General features: G+C 44.7%; 1 protein-coding gene across 1 annotated transcript in view; it reads left to right on the top strand.

Moving 5' to 3' along the window:
- Window positions 1–12,428, top strand: part of Vps53 (VPS53 subunit of GARP complex) — a 139,302-nt gene that overhangs the window by 108,666 nt on the left and 18,208 nt on the right. Inside the window, exons 18-19 of the mRNA XM_027426707.2 lie at window positions 7,284–7,432; window positions 11,642–11,711. Of these exons, the coding sequence (XP_027282508.1) occupies window positions 7,284–7,432; window positions 11,642–11,711 (219 nt within the window). The remainder of the gene's footprint in view (window positions 1–7,283; window positions 7,433–11,641; window positions 11,712–12,428) is intronic.

The raw sequence follows: 12,428 nt of genomic DNA, 5'->3' as shown, positions 1-12,428 counted from the left end.
AGCTTTTCACAGGGATGACTGTGCTATAAGACAAGATGCACATTGAGCAGCCAGACCAAGTGTTCCAGTCTGCCCGTGTATTCTCTACTGAAAACAAAAGAATTGTCCTGGCCTGCTGGTCATCTGGTTTTTGTATTCCGCCCAAATCGCATGGCTGTTCTGAGCAGTGCCATGACCAGAAATCACCAAGCTCCCTTTTCACTGTGATCAAGATGCATCTTTCTTTCTCAAAAAAAGTATGAAACAGAGCCATCTCTGATTCTCAGGAAAGGGTTGTTTGGGGAGTTTGGGCAGAAACATGAGAAGTTTTGTCTTCTAGATATAAATTCCACAGATTGTTAGGAATCAGTATGTCCAATTATGGTCTTACAACTAGGATTGAGATACAAATCTGCCTCCTTAAAAGGGTGCCCTCATTACTGTTTTTGTTTTTGTTTTTAAAAATCTGATCAGTGGGTTGAAAGAATCTAAATTTCTATCCAAGGTCAAACACACTTAGCTTTTCTTGTTAATGCTAATTTTAGAAAAAGCAAGGAAAAAATGGAGTAAGTTCAATTTCCTTCCAATCTGGCATGTAATTTCTGTTAGGTTTCAGGATTGTGAACATGTACTGATTTAGGAAGCTGGCAGCTGGGACAGGCCTCAGATGTCCTCCCATTTCATTAAAATGGATAGTGTCAACAGGCCCTCAGAGGACCACCACCACAGAGCCCTCCAAGCTCACTTTCCACATGTGATCAAGATGCATCTTCCTTTTTCATGAAAAAAAATTATTTTATTATGTAAAGGCAGATCACCCTCATTATTATTAGAATATACAGATTTATTTATTTTGAGATGGGGTCTCACTCTGTAGCTCTGGAATTTACTATATGGACTAAGATCTCATAGAGATCCACCTGCCTCTGTCTCCCAAGTGCTGGGAATAGAGATATGCACCACCATAGCTGGCACTTATTTCTATTTAGTTTGATTGTGTGAGTAAGTGTGAGTGTGTTGCACATGGAGGCCAGAAGCACTGGATTTCTTTGGAACTGAGGTCAAACACAGTTGTGAGCTGCCCAACATGAGTGATGGGAACTGAATGTGTGTCCTCAGGAATGAAGAGCACTCATGGTCTTAACTGCTGAGCCACCTCTCCAGTCCCCCAAGAAGACAGTGATCACCTCTAATTAAATACAGATTTTTCTCACTTTTTCTTTTTATACTGATATGTTTATAAATAAGATAGACAGACAGACAGACAGACAGACAGACAGACAGACAGACAGATAGATAGATGGCCCAGCAGCTAAAGGTACTTGCTGCCAAACCCAAAGGCTAAAGTTTGGTCCTTGGATCTCACATAGTAGAAAGTGAGAATTAACTCCTGCAAGTTGTTCTGTGATGTCTATGCGTGTTCAGTGTCACACGCAAACACTCATATATACACAATAAACAAATAGGTAGGGGTGCATGCCTTTAATCCTAATACTTGGGAGGCAGAAGCAGGTGAGTTCTGGGCCAGCTTGGTCTACATATCGAGTCCCAGACCACCAAGGACTGCATAGTGAGACCCTGTCTCAACTCCCCAAAAGGGCTGAAGATATAGCTGAGTGGTGGAGTGATTGCCTAGCACAAATGAGACCCTGATTTCTAGTCCCAGTACCATTCACACCAAAAACCATGGAAAGTTCTATAAGGCCACTCCCCACCCCAGTCTGGTGTGGTGGCACCACTGGGGAAGAGTGTGCCAGCACTCGGGAGGTAGAAGCAGGAGGATCAGGAATGTACAGTTATCCTCAGCTCCATAGTTTAAGGCCAGCCTGAATACATGAGCCCTTGTCTGAGAAAAACACGACAAAAATAAAGATCACTTCCCTGTTGATGGGCTCTGTGTACACACACATGCATATCTCCTTAAAGCCTTTGCACTCCACTCTCTGTCCTGGATCATCTTGACTTCCCCCAGGAGTAATCTCTGAGCACAGTTCCAGTTAGTCATCAGTTCTTCCTCCCCTGCACACCCCACCCGCTCCCCAGTCATCTGCATGTCTGCATAGCTTGGAAGATTTTACTGGACTAAAGTCCCCCAGCTACCCTCATGTTCATTGAGGATAGTCGTTCTAGAAGTAACACGGTAAAGTGGAAAGATCGTGGGCTTTGGGGTGGGATAAGTCCACATCTGGGGCTCAGACCTGCCAGCTGATTAGTTAGGCCTCACTAGACAGGTCACCCCTGTCCTGAAGCTCATCTTCCCATTTGTGAAGGACAGTCATACCATCATATGCAGTGAGTTCATGTGACAGTGTTGGTCACAATGATAAGAACATAGTAGGTGATCATGTATAGTTCTCCCTCTGTATTTCCTGACCAAGGCTTGCTTCAGTGCTGCGCATTCAGAAGGTGCCTATAAATAATGCAGAGTTGCCAGGCGGTGGTGACACATGCCTTTAATCCCAGCATGCAGGAGGCAGATCTCTGTGAGCCAGCCTAGTCTATAGAGAGTCCAGGACAGGCTCTAGAGCCACAGGGAAGCCCTATCTGAAAAAAGTGAAGAAAAAAAAATCCAAAGACTTGCAGGAGTGAGTGACCCAGACACAAGTGCCTGAGCATGTGTGTGAAGTCCGGGACTTGGTGCCTACGGTTCAGAAGCCCAAATCAGCCCTAGACTGAAGCTGCCAGAGTCCAAACATCTGGAGCTCTGTGTTCCACATCTGTCTAACTTGGGGCAGGTGATTCATGTTTTCAGTTGAGGATCAGGTTGTCAGGAGGTCTCTTTCAGAGCCTCATGCAAAAAAGGAAAGGCAAGGTCTGCAGTGAGCTCTCTGCAGGGCTGTAGTGGGCTCACCCTCTGTGACAACATGAGGATCTCCTAGCCTGCCATGGGAAGTGGCAGCATGGACCACACACCTTGGACAGTAGAAGCAGAACTCCACAGTGTCACCTCTGGTTAAACACAAGCCCTGGGCATTTCTGTCATTACTTTCTTCATTTTCTTGATTGCTCTTTCTGTCAACACTACATCTGATGTACAAGTTTTTTGTGAACTATTTCTTGTTATTTATATAGTACCAGATGGTATTCAACCCAGTTCACCCCCACCCCCAAACAGAGAGCACAAAAGGAAAAAAAATCACAGAGAGCACAAAAGGAAAAAAATCTCATTATAAAAGGGTAACTTTTAAAATGCTGAATGCCAGAATTTAGCTGGAAGTGCTAGGATCTCTTTTTTTCTTTTCTTCTTCCTTTTTTTTTTTGGCTGTGCTCATCCTAGCACAAACACTATTCGTGCCCTTTGCTGAGAGACTTGCCTGACAGCTGCATGCACCCACCAGCTCCACCCAGGGACAGTGGCTTACCTTGAACCAGCCCAGGGAAATGGAGGTGCTCTGTGCTTTTCTGTTTCTCATAAGTGTCCTGCAAGCACACTTGTGTAGTACTTGGGCTTTAGATAAGCCTGCCTGCCTCAGTGGTGTTTCCTGTTCTGTAAGACTGTCAGAACTAAATGACATCACACACAACTAGTAAGTGAAATGACACTAGGTGAAGCATCACCCACAAGAGAACACATACATACACACACGGCCGTTAGGCTGCTTGTACTGCTGCCTTGTTTGTTTCTTGTTTTGTTTTTGGGGAAACACGGTCTTGATGTATAAGCCAGGGTATCCTTCAGTTTACAGCAGTCCTCCCACGTGTTACCACACCCAGTTTTTTGACAATTTAAGTTGCAACCTAAGTCCAGGCATAGTGGGGCAGGCCTTTCATCCTAGCACTTGGAAGACAGAGGCAGATCTCTGAGTTCCAGGCCAGCCTACCATGCATGGTAAGATCTTGTTGTCATCCCCCCGCCCCCACCCCGTAATAAATAAACAACAACCTAAGCTCATAATCACCTGTGGTAGCTGAGGACACGCAAGTGAAAAGCCAGATGTTGTGGCACTGGGAAAGTAGAAACAAGCAGATCCTTGGGACTTAGTGGCCAACTACCCTAGCTAGTGAGAGACGTGAATCAAAACAAAGTAGACTCCTGAGAAACAGTACCCAGGGTTGACCGCTGCCTCCACTCACACATGCACGCACATGTACACATGCATACACACATGAAATAAGAATAATGTCAGTTTTCATTGTTTCCCAGCACTTTAAATTATTTTCTTCATTAAGCTAACTAAAGTTTAAAATCATGAATGGTTGCTAATACTTCTTTCAGTTTGGCTGTACACGGCTAAAACTTAAAGCAGATGGGATCTTTCACATATGTGACACTTGTGAACACCACTGTGATATCCATACAGTAAACTAGCAAGAACTTGAAGCAACCATGCAGACACAATCTGCCTTGCATCAGTCTTGCTTTATAACCAGTGACAGAACATGTCACCACTTCTCTTTAAGGCTGTCTTCTGTGAGTGGGGAGCTGTCATCTTTAAATCGTTGTTTATAAACGGCATTGAGATCTTGAACTATCCAGTGCTGCCAACTTGGAAGGCACTAGTCATTTGTATGTTGATTGGAGGTGGAACATGAAGCTCTGCCCAGTCCGACATGTTTGCCCTTGCCTGGGTCACTGTGTTCCAAGCCTTGCTGTAGAGCTGGGGAGAGGAAGGTGAAGGGTGGACCTAACACCTGTCAGTTTGGGCCTCACCCTATGAGTTCACGGGGAATCAGTCAGGATGCTCATTGTTTGAAAGGATCAGATTTTTAAAATGGGATGGAAGAAACGCCTCTCAAATAAGGCAACAGATAATGAGGAAAACATTACACATAGCTCACTGTACAGGCAGCTCCTGGTGGAGCTTTAACTGTTTCTCCATTGTTTCTATTTTTTTCCCAGGTAATTTTGTTTTTCTTTTACTACCAAACAAGGCTGTGTTCCAGCTACTGTAGAGGCTGGGGTGAGAAAAGCTCTCAATCTCAGAAGTCATGAGATAGCCTGGACAACACAATGTAGTTCTGTCTCAATCAATCAACCAACAGATCTATAAATAATATTTCCTTTTTTCTTTCTTGCCTTTTTTAGAGATCTTTTAAAAATGTATTTATTTTGTATATGTGCATGCACACATGTGCCATGGTGCATGTGTGGAAGTTAGAAGACAAGTTACAATAGTCAGGTTTTTTTCTTTTCTTCTACTATGTGGGTCCCAGGTATCAAACCCAGGGCACCAGGCTTGGCAACAAGTGTCTTTACTTGCTGAACCATCTTGCTGACAGAATTCCCCTTCTCTGTCTGGAGCCTGTGTTTGTTTGTTTGTTTGTTTGCTTTGGTAGAGACAGAAAGTTGCTTATATGGTCCAGGCTGGCCTGCCCCAAGCTTACAAACCTCCTTCCTCAGCCTACAAATGCTGGGATCACAGGCATACACCACCACAGCCAGCTTTAAAACCTGATTTGGTGGCACACGCCTTTAATCCCAGCACTCAGGAGGCAGAGGCAGGCAGATCTCTGTGAGTTCTGGTCTCCAGAGCAAGTGCCAGGCTATGCTCCAAAGCTACACAGAGAAACCTTGTCTCAAAAAACAAAGACAAAACAAAACAAAACAAAAACTGATTTGAAGCTTTGCAAGAGGTTCTTCACGCCTCTTTAAAATGAAGTAGGGGGTTAGAGAGCTGGCTCAGTGATCAAGAGAACTTGTTACTCTTGCAAACAGCCTAGGTTCATGTCTATAAAAATAAGTATTTTCTTGCCAGAGATATGAAGGCCTTAGGGCTGCTGACCTCCCCTCTGAATGGAGCTTAAGGGTTGTGTTTGGCTTAAGAAGGTTTGAATAGGCAACCCTGTTTGGCTGTGAGAGGCCAGTCCAGCAGGGCTCCTCCAAGACAGGGTCAGGAATGAGTACCTGCCAGGTGACATAAGCTGAGAGCCCCCAGCCCTCCTGTGTATCCCCAAAAGGCAGAGTCACTACACTGTTAATTCTAGGGCAAGACTCTGCTTCTCCCATGGGTGTGCAAGCTTGAGCTCCAGTTTGTTTGTTTGGGGGTTTTTGTTTTGTTTTGCTTTTGTTATTATTTTATTTTGCTTTGTTTGAAACAGGGTCTCTTTATGTAGACCGCTGGCTATCCTGGAACTCACTATGCAGACCAGGCTGGTCTCCAATTCATAGAGATCCTCCTGCCTCTGCCTTCTGAGTGCTGAGATTAAAAGTTTGCACCACCACTCTCAGCCTCATTTTTGCTCTTTTTCTTTTCTTTCTCTTTTTTTTTTCTCCTTTTTTTTTTTTTTTTTTTTTTTTTGTGTGTGTGTGTGTGTGTGTGTGTGTGTGTTTTCAAGACAGGCTTCTTTGTATAACACTCCTAGCTGTCCTGTAGACCAGGACAGCTGGCCTTAAACTCACAAGAGATCCATCTGCCTCCCAAGGCATGAGCCACCACTCTTTGGCTTATTTTTGTTGTTCTTAACCAGTCGAAGATCACATTAGACATGATATGAAACAGTGTACTTGTGTGTGTTGGGGAAGGGGGAGGTTACAGCTCATGCCCATCATCCTAAACTTAGGAGGTTAAGACAGGAAGATTGCTGTAAGGGCAACCTGAACTACAGAGTAAGTTCCAGGCCAGTTTGGACTACCATGTAAGACCCTGTCTCAAGAAACCAATAAATAACAATAATAAAATCCCAAACTCTTCCCAATTTACTTGAAAAAGGGTGTGTAAGTTAATTCTCTTCTAGTTTTTTCTGTGTTCCACCACATTTAGCCCAGCTGCTAAATCTCGACAATCTCTCAAGCTACAACTACTCGAAAGTAGACATCCCTCCCCTGTTCTTCAGTTCGTGGTGGTGGTGTCCCACTATGACAGTGGTTGTCAACCTTCCTAATGCTGTGATTCTTTAATACCTCATGTTTGGTGATCCCCCAATGATAAAATTATTCTTGTTGCTACTTTATAACTGTAATTTTGCTACTGTTATAAATCATAATGTAAATATCTGATAAGTGACCCCTGTGAAAGGGTTGTTCAACCCCAAAGGTGTCGAGGCCCACAAGTTAAGAACCACTGATTCCTCTGCCTAGTGATGTGGTGAGCATCCCTTACAAGATATTTGCTTGGGTGGGAAGGCTGCTGGAAGCCTTAGGTGGAAACAGTAGGAAAAGGAACAGAGCCTGTACTCGCATGCTTGTTTTTACTCAAAAGCAGCCTCAGTGTCACAGAGCTGGTATGCCAGCAGAGGCCAGTCCCTATGGTACCAAGTAGTGACCTAAATTCTGTCCCCCACACGCCTTCCGCCTTCCCCAGTAACAGGTAGCACAGTTTCCTGTAGGATCTCTAAAACCTGGTCCTGTCCTGTCTCTGTTTCAGATGCCATGGCAGAATGTGGAGCATGTTGGTGACCAGAGCCCTTATGTCACTTCTGTTATTCTTCACATTAAGCAGAATGTCCCCATCATCCGTGACAACCTGGCTTCCACACGAAAATACTTCACGCAGTTCTGCATTAAATTTGCAAAGTAAGTCCTGAGCTGTTTCTTGATGCCCTTTCTGTTTTTATCTCCCCAGATAAATGAGCAGGAGATGCCCATGTACCCATCTGCTCATGGCCATGCCTTTCACAAGCATTGTGCCGTTCACGAACCACACTGATGGTCAACCCCAGGATCGCTCTCCATGTGTATTTTTCTGAGTTGGAGAGATCTGTGATGGTTCTGGTATCATACTCAGTGTATTTATTTTACTGCTGTATTTAACCACCCGGTGTGCTCACAATCCAGGTGTCCCACCTTCTAGCTGGGCTCATTCTGGGACCTCCAAGAAAATCAATATTCTTCTGTACTCTAAAGGGCCATAATGGTAAAAGCAAATGGGCCACTTCAGGTCATGTGCATGCTTGCAGCAGCAGTCATAAGCCATGGCAAACAGGATCGATTTGTAGTATCTTGCTGTTCCGAATTTTGTACATGAAATGACCTCTTGCCAGGGTTTTTATTTTTCAGTAAGTTCATGTGAGCATTTTATCTCTGACTAGATTATAAACTTCACCAGAGTTGAACCCCTCAGTTGTGCCTTTGAGCCTTTACTTCCTCCTTCTCCATAGGACTTGTTATTGTACCTGCCAGGAATCACCCACTTTACATCCAGGCAGAGTACTAGAAATTAGGATCAGCAAGTTGTTGAGCTCCATTGCCAAAGTGGATGGAGCAAGCACCAAGTTGCCTGCCTTCTGGTCATGTCCTTGTGTGTGGTCATTTCTGCCTTGAATTTTGAAGCAAAGAAGTAGTTTGGTTCTTTGCCAGTCAACATCTGGCTCCGGCACTGTTCCCCAAGAGCCCAGGCAGTGATGAGGGCCAGTGTCTCCTCTGACCAATTATCAGACGCACAGTTTGGCAAGTTGCTCCAGGAAGGTCAGTGCTGTCCAAGCTACCGTATTTGGATTGTTCTCGTCCAGGTCTCAACTGGTGACTCAGGCATCTGAGTTTCTCTTTCCCCCAGATCTCTCCCGGATTGTATTCAATTAGATTCCCCCCATCTGACATAAATAAACCCCAAGGAACAACAGTGACAGAGTAGCTGTAGAGTTAACTTTAGTTTCAACCTCATCAGGAAGGCTTGGGCTGACTCCCCAGGGAGCATTTATGTTTGAAGGCCACAGATGGACCAGGAGCTGACATTCCCTTCTCTCTCTGGGTGCTCATTAATGTGCACTAACAGCACTGCTGATAAATCACTTGTGACATTCCCTGCAACCACTGCTACAAGTGTCTCTGTAAAAATCTACTGTGACTCAAAAATCTCCGTTGTGGGCACCCAGGGGTCCGATTGAGCTAAGGTTAAAGTGAATAAGGAGTCCATTGCTCAGCCCATCCAAGTATCAGCCTCACATTCTCTCATGGCCTTTTAATTGTATTACTAAGTTCATTCTGAGTGGTCTGGGGATAGGGTGCCCATCCCCCACATATGGAAAAGTTTAACCTAAGTCTAAGAAAGTTTTGTGCTTTAACTCTTGGTACCCTCCCATCCTTATAAAATCTCAGCCAAGAGTAGTAGCCGCCATTTCCATCTTGGTGGCCCTTGGCAATGATACATCACATTGCTGGGATTTCTTCTCCAAAGATGTGTGCCTGGATTATCCCCATGTTTCTCCTGTTCATCCAACATGGACTAGCCAGGGCAAGGTCAAGGACACAGCCACAGCATACTCTAGTATGAAGTAGCTTCCATTACGAGCTGTATGTACAGGTGTGATGAGTCCCAAGTTTAACCTTACTTGTTTGGCTCAGCCATCCAAGAGGCTTCCAGACAGCCTCTTGTTCACAGTCCCTCTAGATTAGTAGGCCCACTCCTGTATCTGACCTCTGAATTTTAGGTCCTCTTCCATCATTTCCTTTCCTGCTCCACAAGTGCTGGTCCATCTGGCTACATTGCCTCCAACAGCAGCTTTTCCTGATGATTTAACAAGGTCACTCCTGGTTGAAACTGAAGTTTGGATCACAGATGACTTCTCTCACCCACTAAACTAGTACATCTTGACTCCAAGAAATTGTCCCAGAAGTCCTTACAGTGTGCAGGAGAAGATATGTTGAGATTGAAGGAGGAGAACACAGACCTGGATGGAGCAGGGAAGAGGGAGGAGACAGGTGACAGCCAGCCTTGGTGGAAACCCTGCCCTTTCTATCCTTCCTCCATGATCCTGGGCCCCGGAGCAGCTCCTGCTCAGCACACTCCGGATCTTGCCTAGTTATACATGTCTACCTTCCACAGCTTTGGAACTGCAGCAGCACAGCTCAGCTCCCTGACTCAGGCCCTGATGTTTTGATTTTCTCTGCTCTTCACCCTAAACAGCATTACCAGTCCATCTGGCCTAAGCTGGTGCTCAGCGCTCAGCAGATTTTTAGAAAATTGTGTAATTTTTGTTTCTTGGTAAGAGAATTACTGCCCTAGAAATTCATTTCTTGGTTTTGCTTTAAGACACCCTAATTGCCCGTGTGTCTTTAGCTCTTGCCACTGTTCAGATATTTTCAGTTATTGGTACTCAAATGGACTTGAATGGAAAGGTAGATTTTCCTTTTGTTTGTTTGTTTTTGAGACAAGGTTGCTCTATGTAGCTCTGGATGTCCTAGAACTCATTATGTAGACCAGGCTGACTTTGAACCCACAAGGGATCTGCCTGCCTCTGTTTCCTGAGTGCTAGGGTTAAAGACATGTGCTATCACACCTGGCACAAAATGGATTTCAAAAATTTTATGTAACCTCAAGTCTAGAGGAATTAGGACTTGAGAGTGGTTTATTTAGGATGGAGAGATGGCCCAGTAGTTACGGGCATGCTACTTCTGACCGAGGTCCCTCGTTCAGCACTCACATGGCGTAGCTCGTATCAGCCTGTAACTCCAGCTCCAAGAGAGCCAATGTACTCTTCTAGCCCCAGTGGCACCTGCACACACACACACACACACAGACACATACACTAAAATAAAAATATATAAACCTTTTTTTAGCAGGGCGATGGTGGCTCACGCCTTTAATCCCAGCACTTGGGAGGCAGCAGCAGGCGGATCTCTATGAGTTCGAGACCAGCCTGGTCTACAAGAGCTAGTTCCAGGACAGCCTCCCAGCACTCAGGAGGCAGAGGCAGGCAGATCTCTGTGAGTTCGAGGCCAGCCTGGTCTCCAGAGTGAGTGCCAGGATAGGCTCCAAAGCTACACAGAGAAACCTTGTCTCGGAAAAAAACAAAACAAAACAAAACCTTTTTTTAAAACAAGCCATTGCTTTAGGGTTTCAGTGGTTTTATGAAGACCTGGAATATTCTTTCTTTGAGATTGGCCACATCCTCAGAATGATGGTAGAATGACAAGTATAGATATTTTATCTAACTCAACAGCTCCCTAATCAGGAAGAGGGAGTCTCACGGCAACCTTGCCCTGAGGTTCTTCCTTCCACATGATTAGACTGCAATAGAGTAATTCCCCATCTTAGGACCTCAAATAGTCACAGTGGAACCAACTGAAGCTCAGTAGTATTGACCTCTGTAGGACCAGAGTGTAGCTCAGTGGAAGGGTTCTTGAGACCTGGGTCCATCCCCAACACCATAAACAAAATTAATTCACCTCTCTAGCTTCAGATGGGATAAGCTTTCCCCAGAATCCCAAGACTGCTCTTCTTTAAACAAAACTGGTGCTAAAATTAGAAGGAAAGAATAGGCGGTACGTGGGGCATAGTGGATGGTAGTGTCCACCTGAATTCTTGCTTTTCTCATGAAAGGGAATAGAACCTTAAATAGTTTCTGCCACTTGCTGCCTTTAATCCCAGCACTCGGGAGGCAGAGGCAGGCGGATCTCCTTGAGTTTGAGGCCAGCCTGGTCTGCAGAGCAAGTTCCAGGACTACATAGAGAAACCTTGTCTCAAAACAAAACAAAAAAAAAAAAAAAAAAAAAAAAAAAAAAAAAAAAAAACAGGGACTGGAGAGATGGCTCAGAGGTTAAGAGCACTGACTGCTCTTCCAGAGGTCCTGAGTTCTATTCCCAGCAACCACATGGTAGCTTAAAAAACCATCCGTTATGAGATCTGGTGCCCTCTTCTGATGTGCAGATATACATGGAAGCAGAATGTTGTATACATAATAAATAAATAAAATCTTTAAAAAAAAAACAAAAAACAAACAAAAAGTTTCTGCAGCTCTTTACTACAAGGAGAATAAGCATAACTTGTCACTTTTATGTCCACAGCTCATTCATCCCCAAATTCATCACTCACCTCTTCAAGTGCAAGCCAATCAGCATGGTGGGAGCAGAGCAGGTAAGGTGAGCTTTGTGTGGGCTTTTACCTTCAGCCTTTGTCATGTGTGGGCCTCACCTTCAGCCTTTGTCATGTGTGGACCTCACCTTCAGCCTTTGTCATATGTGGGCTTCACCTTCAGCCTTTGTCATAGATCCAACACATGTGCTCAGGTAGCCGCAGTCTGAAGAGTCTGTGATTGGCCACTCTTTGCTTCCTTGTATTGATTTTTGAGATAGGTTCTCATATTGTAGCCAAGACAGAACTCAGCTCAAGTAGATAATCACAAACCTCAGTGAAGTGTGCAGAAGGTCACAAAACAAAATTTGGGAAAACTGTCTTAGGGTCATAACAGTGAAGGCTTCGGATTTCCTGAGGGCTGGTACTGGAGGGACAAGGGGCAATGTTCTAAGACCAGTGGAGACTCTGAATGTGGCTGGGCAGAGGCCACCTGAGGGATCCAACAGGGAGAGCCTGAACTCACCTCCCCAGGAAGCTCCTGTGATGGGCTCATCTCTCCTCAGCTGAATTCTCAGCTGAATAATGGCACATGCCTGTAATCCCAGCACTTAGGAGGCTAAAACAGTAGGATTCTGAACTCAAGGCCAATGTACAATATACAGTGAGACTTGTCCTAAGGAAACAAAGTCTTAGTTCATGTCATCTGAACCCTGATGAACTGAGTTATATAATATAGCAAAGTCACTTTCATATCCCACTGATTAATTTTGAAAATAA

Source organism: Cricetulus griseus, chromosome 7, assembly GCF_003668045.3.
Source record: "Cricetulus griseus strain 17A/GY chromosome 7, alternate assembly CriGri-PICRH-1.0, whole genome shotgun sequence".
Lineage (NCBI taxonomy): Eukaryota > Metazoa > Chordata > Mammalia > Rodentia > Cricetidae > Cricetulus > Cricetulus griseus.
Note: the sequence above shows the minus strand (reverse complement) of the source record. Positions and strands in the feature narration are given on the sequence as shown.